This window comes from Oryzias latipes, chromosome 8 (genome assembly GCF_053564925.1).
Source record: "Oryzias latipes strain Hd-rR chromosome 8, Olatipes_Hd-rR_3.1".
In the NCBI taxonomy this organism is placed as follows: domain Eukaryota; kingdom Metazoa; phylum Chordata; class Actinopteri; order Beloniformes; family Adrianichthyidae; genus Oryzias; species Oryzias latipes.
Window position 1 is genome coordinate 260058 of NC_136244.1, and position 18976 is coordinate 279033.

Genomic DNA, 18976 nt, shown 5'->3' on the forward strand with positions numbered 1-18976 from the left:
TCACTGGCTGCTCTGAATGCTCACCTCCACTTTAATCTCGTAAATTTGCAACAAAATAACTCGTAAATCTACTACTTTAAATCTCGTAATTTTACTTTTTTGTACACTAAAACTCCGTCGTATAAGGTGAAAGTGTGAATGAAAACTCTCCTTTGGTCTTTAATGCAGAGGGGATTTCCTGCCGCTAGGGGGCAGCAGAGCGCAGTCGACGGTTTGAGCGTCACGAGGACACAGCGCTCGAAGAAGAGAATGCCGCGAGAGAAGAAGAGATGCGTCGTGAACTAGCTTCAAGCACGCTGGCTTAGTCAACGTTTTCGCGGTCGTCGGTAACGCGGAGCAGAAAACAGTAATTGTCGGGACAGACACGCTCGGCGCTGCCGGCAGGTCATGCAGCGCACCGGAGGGTAATGAGCCGTAAAGCCCCGGGGTCTCGGCTCAGCGGCGCCCACAAACTGCGGCCACACTGGAACGACTGGCAGCCCAGGTTGGTCTCAGCTCTTCCGCCGGACTCTCAAACGGTCGCGACCGGCGGGCCTTCACAGAACCGCACTAGAGAAGCTCCGTATCCAACCCCCCCCCCCCCTCCCCCCTGCCTGGACCGCTCTATGTCCCGCCGCGTTGAAACGGGCCGAAATGCTTGCAGCTGGACGCTGAGCAGAGCCCGGTGCTGCCGCCCGAGCCGAGGGGCTTTGCAGCGACGATTCCCAGGCAGGAACGGCGGACATCGGCCGTCCTCCCGCTGCAGTGTTAGGACGGGTCCCAAAGCAGCAGCGGGATCGGTGTTCGGACCTACAGGAGGCGGGCTAGCGCGTTAGCTCGGCGGCTAACGCCCCGATCAGTGCTGCTCAGCCCGCTTCCGGGGGCGTTCTGAGGGAGGGGGGTCATATTCCCGGCCAGACCCGCGGAGAGGGGCCCCTGAAGCGCGGAGGTCGTTTACCGACGGTGTCACCGGGTCAGAGGAGGTTTCCGCTGACAAACAGGCCCCGAACCCGCCCGAACGTGTCGATCAGCAGCAGAGGAGGCGGCGAGGCTTCCTGCTCTGCCTCCCGGAACCAGACAGCTGGGGCCAAAGCGAAACCGAGCCCAGACTCCGAACTAAACCTTCACGTTACTTCCCCAACGTGGTGTTAGCCGAAGCAGACACGTTAGCAGCGGCGGTTGCTGGTCTGCGAGGGCAAAGGGTGTTGTAATTCACAAAGGACATCAACAATGACCAATATTTGATTCTAGAGGAAATATAACGTATTGATCCTTTAGAATCCATAATAAAAAGTGTTGCATTTATTCTGCAAACAGCTCTGAGCCACTTCCTGTTTGCAGTGGTGATGGACAGACTGACAGATGGGGTTAGACAGGAACGACCATGATGTTTGCAGACGATACTGTGATTTGTAGAGAGAGCAGAGAACAGGTGGAGGAGAAGCTAGAGAGGTGGAGGTTTGTCCTGGAAGGGAGAGGAATGGAGGTTAGCGGCAGCAAGACGGAGAACATGTGTGTGAATGAGAGGAACCCAAGAGGAAGAGCGAGGTTACAGGAAAAAGAGATGAAGAAGGAGGATCTGAAGGGTCTAGGGTCAGCAGTCCAGAGGAACGGGGGGAGTGGAAAAGAAGTGAAGAAGAGTGCAGGCAGGTTGGAATGGGTGGAGAAAAGTGTCAGAAAAGAGTTTGAGCTGGAATGAAAGGAAAGGGGTGGAGAGAGCAGCCATGTTGTTTCCTAGACACTGAGGAAGACAGGACGCAGAGACGAAGATGCTGAGGTTCAGGATGGATCAGGAATGAGGACAGCAGAGGGACAGACATGTTAGAGGAGATAAAGCCAGACTGAGATGGTTGAGACATGTCCAGAGGACAGACGGTGAATCCATTGAGTCTAGAACTGCCAGAGGTCTAGAGGAAGACCAGAGAGGAGGATTCTGGATGAAGGAAGACATGAAGGTAGCTGCTGGTAGAGGACGCAGGAGACAGACGGAGGAAGCTGATTGGCTGTGGGGTGAAGGGAAACGCCCAGAGGAAAAGACAAAGAAATGTTGAAATTCTTTCTGAATAATCTCTAGCTGAATGTTTTGTGTCAAGAGTGAATCCTCTTCCAAAAGTATGATTTGTGGCCAACTTTATCTAAATTTGAGTCAGCCTTGTTCATATGTGGTCATTATTGCTTCTAGTTTAGCCAGACTTTTAGCAGTTTCCTTTTAAGATGCAGATTTAGATTGAGCCGTGGAGTCATGGCAGATGTTCGGCGCTCTTTGGAGAAACTTTTGGTCTACATTCAGAGAGCATCAGCAGAGTCATGGAGGTGAAATGTTTGGAAGAAGAGCATGTGCTGCAGGCGTCAGGAGGCGGCGTGTTCCTGCGTTCTCCAAACCACTGAAACGCTGCTTTGGCGGCACAGTTTCATGCTTTCGTTGGCAAACATGGGTTTGTCCGAGTTCAGGCCAGGTTGGCTTCACGTGATTGACAGCAGTTCTGACAGAGAGGATTGTCCGTTGACGTGGATTTGGTTCTGGACACATGCAGACTAAAAGCTGGTTCCCTCAGCAGCAGACACGCTCGTGTCAGAGTTTGTGGAGTTTGCTTTCACATTTTCTTTAGGTTGAAAGTTGAACTCCACAGCTGTGAGGGTCAGCAGGAAAACTCCAACATGTACATTTCTTTTTCCTTCACCACAGTTTTTTAGGCAAAAGCATGTCTTTTAGAAGTTTTAGGACTCGGTGCTGTGAGTGCGCATACACCTGCCTGTCCAAGCTCCGCCCCTTTTGCTTTGGTTCTCTGCTGGAACAGGTGAGGCCAGTTTGAGCTACAGGCCTCTGGAGTTACTGCGGTTTCAACGGATTCCTCCATGCAGCAGCAGATTTTTTCCAGGTTTTGGATCGACTGAAGGACTCGTAAATAAACTCGTGGATAATCTGCTGTAGCGTGTTTGAAATGTGGTTTGGTCCCAAAACAGCTGAGCTCCAATGAAGGATCAGCTTAGAATATGAATGAAAGCAAATCGATCTCTTGTGTTGACAACAAATCTGTCCTTAAAAGCAGGAAAAACATTTCTTTGATATTAAAATGTTGTAATTGTTGCTCATTCTCTACATAAAGTACATGTTTATGGTGAAGCTAAAGAAGAAGCAGCTTTACGCTGATGATTAGTTAAATACTTGCTACTTTTTTGGTTAGAGTTTTTCCAACGTCAGAAATTACGTTTTAACTATTCTGCATTATTCATAGTATGAGCTCTGTAGTTCTTAGAAAAGTGTGTGTTTTTGTCTCAGACTTGACAGTGTGCCATCAAGCCAGGACCACGTGAAGTCCAGAGAACCTGGTTCTGGGTCCTTCTTCAAAGTTTTAGCCTCCAAGTGCCCTGACCAGCCGGCGGCGCTCAGTGATGCCTACACCCCTGCAGCTGGACATCAGGAGGAGGGTGAGGCTCTGCACAGCCACAGTTCACTGTAGCACAGTTCATGCCACACAGGTGTTGGTTTCTCATGCGCTTGACAGAATGATTCTAACCGGAACTTTTGCTGCACCCAGGGGGATATGAAGCTGCTCAGAGTGTCTGTGATGCTTCATTTGGTTGGAAGTCGCTGGGGCAAGAGTTGAGGCCCAACAATGTGACTGTGGATGTGACTACTTTTCAGCATGGAAGCCGTGCTTTAGCTTCAAAGGATATGAGGAAATCACAGGGTAAGCGGTCCCGTCTCTAAAGCCTTCCCCCTTCAGAAGAAGCAGCATTGTGTTTTTAACGTGTGAGAACCAGGACTCTCCAACCTGGGCTCATGTAAAGACTTGTGTGAACCTAAAGGAGAAGAAGGACCTCCTAGTGTGAAGCCATGGTCCTTAGTTACAGGGCTCAGCATAAATCAGGACACCCCCCTTTCATTGATCAGTAGCTCAGTGAACAAAGGAAAAGTTTCCAAACTTTCCACCAGGTTGAGTTTTATTAAGTACTTCTTGAACTCCATAACATGAAATGAAGGTTAATGATCTGACTTTGATCACATCATCTTCAGTTTGACTTCAGTTGGTTGAAGTCAATATGAACACTGCAACAGAAACTACTACATCTAGTATTTTGGAGGAGCCCTGTGGTTTCTAAGGACAGCACCAAGTCTTGTAGGCATGAATGAACAGGTTGGCGTCATATTGGAACATCTGTCTTTGTCCATTCTTCAAGAAGAACCTCTTTCAGAGCCTGGATGGAGACTGATGCTCATCTTCTTGTAGCCTTCACCTTTTTTGTGCCAAGAAATGATTTCCTTTCTCAGATTTGGTGATATTTCTTTTCCATGGGGAGCCATTGCTGACAGCATGAAATGGGCTGTTGGATAAGAAAGTCCTTTTCTAGTCACCTGTGCTGCACACCTCTTACATGAATCATTAGACTCACCTGAGGTTGAATGTCTGTTCATTGGGATTTTGTAGTCTAAGTTTGTCTTTTCTCCCAAGACGATGACTGGGGTGTTCTCATTTATGCAGCTGGGCTTGAATTAACTTGTTAGGAAAAAAGCTTTTTTGTGTGCAAACGAACACAGCTTGTTTGCAGTCAGTGAACCACCTGTGCAGGTGTGTTTAGTAGTTTAACAGAAAACGTTGATTCTGAAAGGACACTAAAGGTTTTCTGACACATGGAGTGGGGTGTACTTGAAAAATTGCAACCTTAAATGTGCTAAAACAGTCTTATGGCAGCTTGAAGTATTTAACCAATCAAATAAATCCCTTTTATGCATTTGACCAATCGGATGGATCCTTTTATGTTAGATGTTCGCCTCCTGCATAGAGGAGGGTCATTTGGAGCATAATTTAAGTTATGTTGACTCTTATTTAAATGAAACTGTTGCAGTGAAATGGAAATTATGTTCTTGGTGGTTTTGCTATTTGTTCATGGATCGCAAGTTATATCATTATTGCAATATTGATCACTAATGTCGCATATCACAAGTCTTCCTCATCATGCAGCTCTAGTCTCAACCATTAATTCCAATTAAAAACTTCATCAAAGATCTTAAATGTTGGGATATCTTCAATCATCAATGGCGTTTTCTGGTTGATCAGGTCTAAATGTTTCACACAAGCTTCTGCTGGATTTTGATGTCTGCTTCCTCCATCCTTAAGGGCTAATCTTTATGTACACTCACACCGGTGGAAGTTTTGCTACACATGTGATGATCAATTTTAGGCCAGAGAGTTGGATCCAATGGGATCATTCAAAATGAGCCAATATCATACCATGAATCAGATCATTAGAGGTTTGTATCGGCAAGAGTCTGGTGGTACGACACGTATTCGTTACGCGTCCTACGATACATACCACGATATTGTACCAGAACACATTTCCTTTTTGATTTAAAGAGCATGACTCAGAAAAAACTCCACCTGAACATTAATACGTCTTTGATTGTAATAAGAAGGTAACATTCAGTATATTTAATGATCACTATGTCAAGCACTGCAACTGTGTCTCATAGAGAAGCTGCTGTTACCAAAGCAAATTCATTGTGCTTTTAATTTGGTAACTTCAAATATTCAAAGGGAACAGTCAACATTGTCTGATTTCCACAACAAAATATATTTCAGTCTAAGAAAAACAATAGAATGAATGTGTCTGAACCCATAATGTTCTAAATGTCTGATTGAGGAAATCAAGCTCTGATATTTTCCAACATTAATTTAGATCCTCCAGGAGACTGAACAGTGATTCAACAGTAAAGGGAGAAAAATAAAAACACTAATTCTATCCAGAAACATTAAAGTGATGATGATGAGGCAGCCTGACAGGATGAAGAGCTTTAATGTGGCTCAGATGCTTTGTTTCCATGACCGTCTGCTCTGCAGCTGCTGCTCCACTTTCTCACACGTGGAAGTAAACACGGACTTCACCGCTCATCGCCACGACGATGGCCTTTTTCCAGAGCGTTGGACACATCACTCTGATCCATCAGAACTAGAATCTATAGCTGAGAGGTTCTGCAGAAGTGGCCCGCTTTGTCTACAGCCTTTTGTCTCAGATCATTAGCGGCTGTGCAGCTGCAGAGCTTCACTCATTCTTATCTGAGCCGCTAAAAAGCACTGCAATATGATACTGACAGCAACATGGAACAGAGTTTCTGTTCGGTACCTACCCCAAGTAAAAGCTAGATCTTATGTTTTGTGGTGTAGAGCTGCTCAAAGAGGCTCCGTGTGCTCTGCTACCAACTAGTGGTTGGAGGGTGAAGTGGACAACAAGAGTCGGACACTGAAGGACGCTCAGAAATAATAAAATAAATATCACCCTGACAGCATTTTGAATAGATACAGTATCGCCAAATGAACTATCGCGATATATTGCTGAATCGATTTGTTCCTACACCCCTACAGATCATTGACCACAAATTATGTTTGAATCGAAATGTTAAAATATATCCTTAACCCCTAGCAGGGCTCGACATAGCCATTTGTCCGCTGGCCCGGTCCTGTTTTTCGAGCAGTGCGGACCACAAGACTTTACTTTTCACTTGTCCGCTCGGGCCACTAAAATATCTAACGGTTTATACATTCTTCACCTTTTTCAATAAAGTAAATTTTGCGAAAACGTGTAGATTTACCTCGTCTTCATAATTTAGTTTTTCTGCTAGTCCTGTGTTCAGACTTCAAGGGTTTCTATGGGAAACCTTTGATCACTTCTCCTTCTCTTCCGCCTGCGCGCGCGCGGCTTTCACTGCCGAGCACCACGCGGCACGCGCTCACTACTTTTTTTTTTTCAAACTTTATTGAATGTAACAATTCAATACAAAACAATGTTAAACAGCAACAACGAAGGCACAAGCCAGTGGGTTATTATTACATTTGATTATAAATCCGACACTGAAGAGAGACTGAAGCATGTCAGAGATGTGGAAGACATGGCAGGAATAGATAGGAATATGTTGGATGGAGTAATGGGTATAATTAGTAGTATGGACAGCAAGATATTTAATGAATGCATTGAAGATGAAACTGTATCCACTAAGCTTTAAGCTGAATGTCAAAGAATCAAAGGCAACTCCAAATACCTGAATCTCAGACTCAAATGCAGTAGAATGTTAAACTACTTAATTTTGTTTTTCTTTACAACACTGTAAGCAGTAAGTATTTCTAGTTAGCTGAATGATCTCAGTTAGACCTGCACAATATGAGGAAAACTCGCGATATGCCATATCAGAGATTAAAATTGCGATAACGATATAATTTGCGGTATATAAACAAACAGCAAAATAACCAAATAACCATTCCCAGTTTAAAAATTATACTCCAAATGACCCACGTTGACATAGGTTACAAACATCTAACATAACATGGCTCCATCCGATTGGTCAACAATGTGAAGGCGTCCATCCGATTGGTCAAATGCATTAAGGGATTTATTTGATTCGTTAAATGGTTCAAGCTGCCATTAGATTGTTTTAACACATTTAATGTTTATGATTTATTGTGATATTTGCCGTTAGAAGCAGCATGAAAACTTCTGAACTAGTGTTACCTACTACACTGCAGTGCTCTCTTCAAAACATCTGAAACAGACTAGAGCAGATTTAAGTTTGATATGGTCTATTTTCAGTCATTGAAAAGTGTAGTAATAAGTGATGTCACCAGAATGCACCAAATTGCACCATATTAAAAGTTTCCGGGGGGGGCATGCCCCCGGACCCCCCTAAAGTTGCCAGCACCTGCGGAGCGGCGGGTCCCGCTATGCGCGGTGTCGGGCCAGTAACTTTCAGGCAGGGCCAGTAAGTTTCAAAAACTACTGGCCCTGTGGGCCAGTGCAAATTTCTGGGCTATGTCAACCCCTGCCTAGTATAAAGAAAAGAACGCTGTCCCTGCTGTGAAACACGGAGGAGGCTGTATTATGATCTGGGCTGTGTACAATGAAATCTCAAGACTATGAAGGGATTTTGTAGAGCAGGGGTGTCATACTCATTTTGGTTTGGGGGCCGCATTCAAGGCGTCTGATCCCAAGTGGGCCGGACCAGTAACGTAAAAGCAAAAAACATCTGACACTGAATCAATCCTTATAATAAACTCAAGAGGGGCTATGGAAAAAAATTCAACACCTGCCTAAAATGTAAATGTGCAAATCAATGAATAATTCAACTAAATTAAACTTGCAAACATTTGTGAACATAACAAGAATTTGGAGTTAACCTCCTTTCTCTCCTCAAACTTCTGCAGGCCGTCAATATCAGGATTCAGATCCTGTGCAGAAACATATTTACTGCCATTCAAGTGTGCAAAACACAATGAAATGTCCAAGAATCTTTTCCTGGTTTCTGCCTGAATTTTGTGGCAACACCTGCCTTCTTCCTGACCTTTGATGGGCGCCATCAGTGACCAGACTGACATTACGTGACTAGTTCACTCCAGCATAGTCCAGCACTGTAACAAGAGAGCTGACTGTCATCAGCTGTTGTTGGGTCCATCAACTCAAGAAACTCTTCTGCACCTCTAAGAAATATGCACAGTTGTGCAATATCTGTATCTGTGCTTTCATTAATAGTGACCGAAAATACAATAAATGACAGGATTCCTTCATTTGGCGCCCAAGTCTCCTCAGAGATGTTGGATCTGTAATCATAATCCTTGACAGACTGCTTTTTGGGGAACAAGACTTCTGCAGCCTTCGTCATTTTTCTATAGGTTCAGCATCTGAAAATGGTTTGGATGTTTGCTCCAACTTGTCTGCAATCAGGTGTCTGTCACTGCTCCATCACTGACGTCACGCTGCAGTAAATGCAGACGGTTGATTTTCAGTCCAGATTTTAGTTGGTAAATCCTCTCTTTTCTTAACTGCAAATGGTGAAACTTTCCTCATTGTCTCATAGTGCTGCTGAATGTTATATTCTTTGAGCACCTGTTGATGACATAACAAGCACGCAGGTTTTGCATTCAACTCTGAAACAAATAAAAATGTGTCCATTTTACCTGGAAAGCTCAGCACTTCACTTCATCCCTTTTTTTCTTTTTGACAACATCTTGGTCATTAGGGTGTCACTACTGATCATTCTTATAACAATGTAACAGCAGTGGGGCTTGCGGGGAACCAAACTACATTTTATTCAGACACAGAGCCGTTAGGTTTCACTTTTGGCAGGTGCAAAGATATGCTGTTTCACCTCTTAAGCTTTTCCTTTGCTCCCCCTAGTGGCGGAATTGCGCATTTCGGTTATTTCTTTAAAAAATCATAACTCGCCACAGGAATGGACTAGAAACGTGCTTGTTTTTTAAACATTCTTATAATTTTTACTCTTCATGAATGGGCCCGATTGAAACATCTGGCGGGCCATTTTTTTGATACCCCTGCTGTAGAGAAATGCACTGGTCCGTCAGAAAACGTGGTCTCAGTCACAGGTGTCACGGGTATGGCAGCAGGAAAGCATTGGACTCTTCTAAAGTTACCGTCATCCGCCCTGACCTAAACCATACTGGGCATCTGTGGAAGATGCTGAGACCTGCCGTCTGGAATCAAACCTGAGACCGCTGGAGCAGGTTGCTCATGAGGAGAGGGCCAGAATACCTGTGGATCGGTGCAGGAGTCTGATTGGCAGTTACAGGAAGCCTTTATTGCAGTGATGACCTCAACAGGTTGTACAATAGAACATTGAGTTAGTGTAGTTGTCTGCATCTGTTCAAAAGAGTCAAACCTGACGTCCCTATCTGACGGCATCAGGATCGTACAACGTGCATTGTGCTGACGGTAAACCAGCTGCTCTGCTGTTTTTGCTGCAGACAGGGGGATGGCTCACTCGGAGGAGTCTCGGCTGGCCAACCTGCTGCGTCGGGTCTCCAGGGAGGACGACCGAGAGCGAAGGCTGGCCACCCTCAAACAACTGAAGGAGTTCATCAGCCACGGAGAGAGCAAAGTGGTCAGTCAGATGTTCCCAGTTTGTCTGGGTGCTCTGAGCTTTTATTTCTACAACACTAGAGTTCTTGTAAAATCATCCAACCATCATGCTGAGACAAGAACTGGGGGAGGGGCGGTTTTTACTGTACAAATTCAGAGGTCTGGTGGTCCTGGTAATAATGAAAAACCTGGGTTTTCTCAGCCTAAACAGTAGAGGATGTAAGCCTACACCCCTAGGGTCAAGAACCCAGAAGTTTACCACCAGTACAGAAATGTTCAGGTCTGCAGAGAAGCAAAGACATGAAGTGTGGTTCTGTTTCTCTGTTGAACAGGCGCTGGTCAAACAGCTGGAAACCATCCTCAGCACCTTGAACGACATTTTAAATGAGAGGTAAGATAAAAGCTTTCTCCCCCTGACCTGGGAGGGTGAGCTTAAATAGGAAGTCCTGGACCCGGAGAACGCCACAGTTCTGTCCAGGTCCGTCTTAACAATGAGCCCCTATGAACGCAGCATGGAGACGGAAAGTCTACTTACATCCATGTTTTTGCTTAATGGAGCAGTGGAACCGGGCCTGTGGGATGCATGTGCAAAGCATTCTGGGTGCAGGAATGTGTTTCCCAATAGGAATCACCTTTCCCGGTGTTGAGGCTGACCCCCTTCCTCTGTCTCTTCTGGTGTCCCCCAAGGTTCTGTCCTTGGTCCTCTTCTTTTAATTACTTATCTTCTTCCCCTTGGCAATATCTTCCGCAAAAATTTAATGTTAATTTTCACTGTTTTGCGGATGACACCCAGCTCTATGTATCAAGCAAACCCGACTCCTCTCTTCCACCCTCCTCCCTCCACTCCTGTCTATCTGAAATCAAAAACTGGTTCACCTCAAACCTTCTCAAACTCAACAGTGATAAAACCGAGTTACTTCTCGTCGGTTCCAAATCCACCCTCTATAAAGCCACAAATCTAACTCTTTCCATTGATTCGTCTTCTGTCTCCCCCTCCCCTCAGGTGAAGAGTCTGGGTGTCATCCTAGATAGCTCACTATCTTTTCAGTCCCACATCAATAACATTACCCGGTCAGCCCAATTCCATCTACGTAACATTAATCGTCTACACCCCTCCCTCACTGTCCCCTCTGCTTCTATCCTGGTCCACAGTCTGGTCACTTCCCGTTTAGATTATTGTAATTCTCTCCTCTTTGGCCTCCCCCAAAAAACCCTCAATAAGCTCCAATTGGTCCAGAACTCAGCTGCCCGCATCATCTCCAGAACCCCCTCCTTCAGTCACATCACCCCGGTTCTCCACCAGCTGCACCATAACCTCCAGAATCCAATTCAAACTCCTCCTGTTCACCTTTAAGGCCCTCCATAACCTGGCTCCTCCTTATCTCTCCGACCTCATCCATATTAAAACCCCCTCTCGTTCTCTTCGGTCCTCCTCCCCTGCTCAGCTCTCTGTCCCTCCGGCCCGCCTCATCACCATGGGGAGTTGAACCTTCAGCTGCTCGGCTCCCAAACTCTGGAACTCCCTCCTGATCTCCGTAACATAGACTCTCTTCCTACTTTCAGATCTAAACTCAAAACCCATCTGTTCATTTCTGCCTTCCCATCCTGATTCACTTTTAATTTTATTTATTATTTTTATTGTGCTTTTAAGGTCTATTGTTAACCTTTGTTTTGTAAAGTGTCCTTGGGTTTCTTGAAAGGCGCTTTAAATAAAATGGATTATTATTATTATTATAAACCACTCCTCTGTCAACGTAAACTAACTGATGGTCGTGAGACCGACGCCCTACGCACCGCAGACGGTAAATTGGGGTTATCTGGTGGTGCTGCACAGCGCCTCCTGCTGTGGCTTTGTGTGTGATGTTGTGATTTTTGTGTGTCAATCTGCAGCAGTAAGCTGTTGTGGGAGCTGCGGCAGGAAGCGGCAGCCTCTCTGGGCCTCCTGTGCACGGTGCTCAGTTACGAAGCGGAGCGCATCTTCAAGTGGCTCTTTGCTAAGTTCACGGCGAGCGGCCGGGACGAGGTGAAGCTGCTGTTCCTGCTAGCAGCTCAGCACGCTCTGGAGACGGCTGGAGAGAGGAAGGCCTTCTCTCACATCATGCAGGTCAGGAACAGAGTTCACATTCCAGTGGATCGCTGATTCAGCTTAGACTGATATTTGTTTACATTTTTATTTCAACACTAATCAAGTTAAAAAAAAGCTTTCATTAGCCAAGTTATCAGTGAACAAACTTGAAAAGATAATGTTATCCCTCTATTTGATAAATGGCGCATGCTGCATTTTCTATGAGGCAAATAAGTATGTGAACCCCATAGTTAGCTAGTTCTCCCACTTAGAAATCATGGAGGGGTCTGACATTTTCCTCCTAGCTGCATGTGAGAAACATCTAAAAAATGACATTGCATGATTTCATGAAGTGATTTATTCAGACCACTGAGGAAGGGTCGTGGCTGAGTCTTCCAACAGGACAATGACCTGGAGCCCACAGCCAGGAGAACCAGGTCCTGGAGTGGTCGAGCCAGTCTCCAGACCATGAGCCAATAGAAAACCTGTAGAGCCCAAACTCTGAGTTTCTCAGCGACAACCTGACTGATCTAGAGGAGATCTGTGAGGAGTAGTGGGCCAAAATCCTTCCTGCAGTGTTAGCAAACCTGGTGAGAAACTACTGTGGAAGGGAGAACACAGACGTCTGTACCAAACAGTAACACTGATTTCCTCAGGTGTTCAAACACTTATTTGCAGCAGTAGCATTTAAATAAATCATTAAAAAAATCGTACAACGTGATTTTTTTCCAGATGATTTAAGATGTCATTCACAGTAGACCTGTGTCTAAGATGAAAATGTCAGACCCCTCCATGATTTCTAAGTGGGAGAACTAGCAAAAATCACGGGGGGGGGGCTCACTGGAAGGCTCACTTAGATTTTGATTTGTCATGTTTTCTAATCTAAACTTTGTCAACCATGTCATGTCTGCCTACTCCCAGCAGTTCACCATCACTTAACCAGACCCTCCAGGATTTTGCGAGGTTGTGATGGCCAGAGAAATTGCGCCAGTTCATGCAATTTTCCTAACCATTGCAACGTTGACCAATTGCTCTGTTTGGAAAAAGTTCAAACTGGCTCAGACTGCTGTCTCCAGGGCTCTGCATTGCATTGTTGCACTGGTTGCACTGGTTGCACTGGTTGCACTGGTGCGCCCAACGTTTTATGCATCAGCATGGAGGTTTGGTGCAGACACCTTCTGGACTGCATTGCATTTAACTCAGCAGTTTTCCATGGTCACTTTGATTTCTGCATCTAGACTTGAAACTGATTAATGTACAAACTGTTAAAAACCTGAAGAAGTTTATTAGAAACAATTCTACAATAAGGATCACACAAAGTGAAGTGTGTTGACTGCTTGGCTCAGCAGTAATGGTTGAATGAATTCATGTGAGTTTGAGGCGCTTCATGTCAAATAACTTTCTGTTAATGATGGTCAGACTTCATCATGACATCCCATAATACTAACCTTTTTCCACTTTCTTCCTTGTTACATTTTAAGCATTTCCTTTCTGAAATGATTCATTTTTCTTTAGTTCTTTGGTTTCAGAAATATTATTTTTGTTTCTAAAAAAAATAATTTTTGTAATTATTTGCCTTAACTGCTTAAATGTCGTCCTCTTTTTTATGGTTCGGGTTAAGAGCTGGATTTATTTTTAGAGAACCGTTAAAAGTCCAGTCTTACTTCAGTGTTCTGCTGACAACAGAGTTACAGCCAAAGATGATGTTTAGCAATGGAGCTTCCCGCAGGATCCAGCGTCTGTAAACGAATGAAGATGCGTCCGTTTCATCCCTACATCACCCAGGGTTCATTGGGTTACCATGACAGCAGCTCTCACTGTGAGCTGTGGTGAAACCACAAAGCAAACGTCCGTCTGTAATGTTCTGTTTCAGCTGGTGATGAGCAGCCTGCAGTCCATCCTGGAGAACGTGGACACGCCGGAGCTGCTCTGTCAGAGCGTGAGATGCATTCTCCAGGTGGCCCGCTGCTACCCCCATGTGTTCAGCACCAACTTCAGGGTGAGTTATCCGTGCTGACCCATGCTGACCCGTGCAGAGGCTGCAGAGCTGACCCTGTCTGGCCTCCTTCCTCCTTAGGACACTGTGGACATCCTGGTGGGCTGGCACATTGACCACACACAGAAGCAGGCTCTGACTCAGCAGGTTTCAGGTCAGTTGGACCTCTTTCACATGCAAGCTCTTAGATGTAGTCTACTATATGATCAAATGAGACGTTTGGTCTTATCTCTGTAGAGAAACACATTTCTGTGTTTGACCCTTCAATGAGTTTTTCTAACTCCGTCTGTGGTGGGTTGGGCCATGTCCCTTAAATTGGCAGTTGATATCATTTTGGGGGGGGGGGGGGGGGGTGTACAATTTTCATTATTATATAATTATTTTTCGTTATTTTACTTTATTACTTTTTTATTTTATTTCCCAGCTAATGACTCATCAGTATTAACTGAGGGAAGTGACTTTAACAAAAAAAAATAAATAAATAAACAAAATAGAAAGAAGTAGTCGATCCAGGTGGACCGGTGGACCGTGTCTCTGAGCAGAGCAGCCGGACTTATAGCTTTGTGTTTGAGGGGAGGGGAGGATGCTTTGTTACGTGTGGAAGACTTCGGACTGCCATCCGTCCCGCAGCTCTATGTGAACAAGCAGCCGGACTCAGGAGAACCGGGTCTCCCGGTAGAACCGGGCAGAGCTCGGTCCGTCGGCTCACACAGCGGCTAGTTTGGGGCGGTGTGTGAGCTTAAAGCAGAAATGTGGCTCAGTCCTTAGAAACCGTTCAAACAATCACCTGGATTTGTGTTTCCAGTCGTGTCCCGACTACATAAAGGCTGATGTTATTCCACATATTTACGTTCAGCCAAGATGCAGATTGCAGCGTTTCCCACATGGATTTATGTTCATCAAAGGCTAAATGTTGTTAGCACGTGTTAGCCTCTCTGAACCCTTCTTCCAGCTCCGTTCTTCCACAGAAAAAGCACGGATTAAAAATAAAATGATGAGCGAACAGCCGCTTCATAATATTCATCACATTAATAAAAGCACATTTAGAAGATCGTCTCGTATATTACAGAGCTGCTGCATGAATGTTTATGGCAGCTGAGTTTGTTTACATCAGGACTCATTTCCTCTTCCAGTATTTTCATCACTACTGCTCATGAAAGTGTGACCATGTGAACGTTTGTTCTAATCGGAAAAAGGTTTTCTGGGCCCATGGACACGGTTGGATTTTAATCTGACCGTTGATCCGATCAGAACCCCAATTTATGGTGTCGACTCGCAGCGTGGCGGGGGCGTGGCATCAAGATGGTGTCTCTCCATCGTGATGTCAGTCAACCATCACTAGGGATGGGTATCGTTAAGGTTTTAACGGTACTACTACTCTTATTGATACTGCTTATCGATCCAGTATTTTTACGATACTCTTATCGATACTTTTTGAGGACAATAAATAAATAACAAATTAAGAACATGAAGTGTTTTATTTCCTCATTATGCAACATTGTTTTTTTTAACAAAACATTTTACTTTATACATGATAATACAAACCTGGAATGCACGTGGATGTGCTACAGCAGAGGTCGGCAACCTGAACCTCTCAAAGACATTTGGATCAGTTTCCCACTGAGATGAAAGCACAGGGAGCAACAGTAGGTGTGTTAGAAAAAATGTTTTTGCCAATATATCGTGATAGTTCATTTAGTTCTTGTATTGGTTCAAAATACAGTCAGGATATTTATTTAATTATTTATTTTAATTTTTATTCTTAATGAGCGTGATGTTTCCTTTGATCTTTTGTCCATTTTCCACAATAGACTTTTCTGTCTGTCAAACACCAGAGTTAAGATGAATGAGATGATGGAAACAAATTCACTTTGATGCAGACTCCATCTATTTATTTATTTTCTTTAAATCCAGTAAACCCAATAAATTATATTAATTTTATGGATAACTATTTTTATTAGGAAGCAGCAGTTAGTTTGTCTGGAATCATAAGCAGTGAGTCTAAGGCCCGCCCCCCGGCCCTCTACTTGTTCGTTGTTCCCCCCCCACATGTTCATACAGACAGCTCAACATACGGTCATCGTAGCAGCAAGGTGACAGGATCGTGGGGGCGCCCTGACGCTAATTTAATTCATTCTACATGGAAATGGGGGTTTTAGTCTAGGAAAAAACAGGCTTTCTTCTGGGCGTTCATGTGTCCTCTACCAGATTACCTCTGACTGTCTTTCTAGAAGAACTTTCCATCCCATAACAGACTCTGGTCGGCGTTCACAGCTGCAGACACGCCCCCTCCGCGTTCACGCTGCTCTCTTCCTCCTGCTCGCTCGCCCTACCTGACGGTGTTAAAGGCTCCATAACAATCTGAGAACATGACAGTTATCTCACTAAACCACAGAGCCGCAGCTCAGGGAGGAAAGAGCCGCATTTTGGAACGTTTAGCTCTTTCCACCATCGTATATCTTTGGTAGCGTTCCTGTGTGCGCACGCCAGGTGCTGTCTCAACAAAAGCCCCGCCCCCCGTGAACACAAATACCAGACAGACCTCTCCTCTTCAGCGAGAATAGCGAAATTAATATCATCATTAAATAATGGAAAATTGACTGACTTGGTGAGTTAAATATGGCAGATAACGTTTATATCTGTGGGACACAAAAAGCGACTTCTCCAGTACCGATAGCAGAACCTTTGAGGTCAGATCTTAACAATACTGCGGTCTTGAAGAATGTGGCCCCGGGGCTCGTTCAATACCGGGGCTAGGTACCCATCCCTAGCCATCACGACCCTAGTCTGTGGTGTTTTTGAGTCTTTCACCACCTTCAGGGACACGTTTCCTGGATGCATCTCTTCAGTTTGTCCAGAATTTCCCCAAGTTTATTTTCTCCACCGCAGCAGTTTATTTCAAAGACCCAATCCAACGAAAATGGTATTTTTTGGTTTTTTAACGTTTTCTTGTAGCATTTTTTTGCTGATATAAGACATGGATATGGAAAATCAAGAGTATTTCTTTATTCATATAGTGTTGGTTTAGGAGCAGAGGAAAAATGCCGTCTGAGAACACTTAGGTTACGTTCACACTGCAGGGCCTAATGCTCAATTCCAATTTTTAGAAAAAATCCGATTTTTTTTTTTTGCAAGACCGTTTACATTTCCAATTATATGGAAGAGTGGTTCAGAGTGGGAAAAGCGTTTGTTCCGGACCCAGTCTGCTTGATCTGTTCTGGATCGAGTCCTGAACCTTGTGTTTGGTCTGTATTCAGACTGCCGTCAAGCGACCTTTCCTGATTCAAACCAAAGCTTGTAAACAAAACCACATGACTAAAGATCTCTTCACTCACTGGCCAGGAATGACGAGGGTGGGGCAAAGCAACTACAGACAGAAATTATGGAAGTCCTGCTCTCTGCAGTCCTTGTCAGGATAGTTCATTCAAACTTTATATTTTGCTGATCAATTCTAAACGTCTGTATCCATGTCAGGTTCAATACTTTTTACTTTGGTCCGGTGGAGACGTGCTGCAAGGCGGTTACTGAAGAGACGACGGCTAAGAAGGTTGTGATAAATGTTTATGACATAAAGATTGTCAGGAAAACAGTGAGTAGTGATGTGGATCACGTTAAATGTTTTTTTAATGAGCCTGCATTCATCCACCCACATTTCAATGAGTTGCTGTGTCTCATGGTTGTGGTGTCAGGACATTGTTTTTAAGATTTCTTCTAAGGAACTACAAGGTAGCTGTTAGGATGTCACAGCAGCGCCTGTCGGGCGCGTGCCGCGTAATCAGACTCAGAAAAGCCTGTAAGAAGTAAACAAATAAACAGCTGGACTCTTTTTTCCATCTGATAACACGACAATAGTTGCTTTACATTTGTCCGCGGATCATCTGTTGGTACATGTTGACTCTAAAGGCCCGTAAACACCGGGACGAATTTCGCGCGCGATTTTTGCCGACGTTTAACGCCTCGTGACTAAACAAAGGGCACCAATGAGAGTGTGCACACCGACGCGTAAAAACGCCGCGCGTCAAAAAAAAAACGCCTCGGGTTGGTTTTTTTTTTATAACGCCTCGCGTCGAAATCTATTCGACCAATGAGAACGGCGCTTTTGCACACGTGTCTGGAGCTTCTGAAGTTACAGTAAAACACAACTTGGGTGCGCTCAAACACAAAACTGCCTTGCTCAGCACACATACCAGCGAAGAAGATAGACGCCAAGTAGCCTCTACACTGACGCGAAGAAATAATGACGGACATTCTAAAATATCCCTGAACCAAGCACCAGTTGGAGCTAGTGGTGCTTGAAATATTCATGTTTTCTTTTTATGATTCTGACAAGCGCGTAAATACTTGCTCTCTTCTTTTGAGTGAAAAGCGACTTTAAGAAGCGTAAAGTTGCACAGCGCCACTTTGTGTACAGGAGTATTTCTGTTTACATTAAGCGCCATCTAATGTCAGGGAAGGAAATTGCATGTTCACTCGGCTCATCGTCAGCGAAAATCGCCTGGGTGTGAACACAAAAAACGTGTTGAAAGACGCTGGCGAATAACGTCTGGCGAATATTCGTCCCGGTGTGTACGGGCCTTAAGGCTACGTTCACACTGCAGGGCTTAATGCTCAATTCCGATTTTTTGAAAAAATCTGTATTTTTTTTTGCAAGGCCGTTTACATTTCCAATTATATGGAACTTTTGTGATCTCCTGTGTGACCGTGACATGACCCAGAAGTGACCTGCATGTGCAAAAGAGTCCTCAACGGTGAACGACGTCACTGTTGTTTGTGGAAGTAGCTAACGTTAGCAATGGATGTCAACAACAGTGTTGTCAACAGCGGAGCTCTTTTTGCATTATTACATTCATTTTCACAAAGGAGCAGCACAATTACAATCTTCTCATTTTAAGAAGGCATTGGAGCCAGGATGGTCTGGACCCACTGTTGTGGAATGAGGATGTGTATGTGCTGGGGCCACGCGCGTGCGTGTGTGAGAGAGAGGAGAGAGCGCGTGCAGCGTAGGAGGGAGTGACAGGGGGGTAGTGAGGGCGCGCATTCATGTTGTGTGTTATGGAGGAAGGAGAACAGTAATT

General features: G+C 44.7%; 1 protein-coding gene across 2 annotated transcripts in view; it reads left to right on the forward strand.

Annotated features, from left to right (window-relative positions):
* The first annotated feature begins 201 nt into the window (after positions 1-201).
* smg1 (SMG1 nonsense mediated mRNA decay associated PI3K related kinase) overlaps positions 202-18976 on the forward strand; it is an 84332-nt gene continuing 65557 nt past the window's right edge. For both annotated transcript variants that reach the window (XM_023957921.2, XM_023957922.2), the window contains exons 1-8: positions 202-484; positions 3260-3408; positions 3519-3671; positions 9726-9862; positions 10173-10231; positions 11731-11944; positions 13779-13904; positions 13983-14055. In XM_023957921.2, the coding sequence (XP_023813689.1) occupies positions 408-484; positions 3260-3408; positions 3519-3671; positions 9726-9862; positions 10173-10231; positions 11731-11944; positions 13779-13904; positions 13983-14055 (988 nt within the window). In that variant the 5' untranslated portion in view covers positions 202-407. The remainder of the gene's footprint in view (positions 485-3259; positions 3409-3518; positions 3672-9725; positions 9863-10172; positions 10232-11730; positions 11945-13778; positions 13905-13982; positions 14056-18976) is intronic.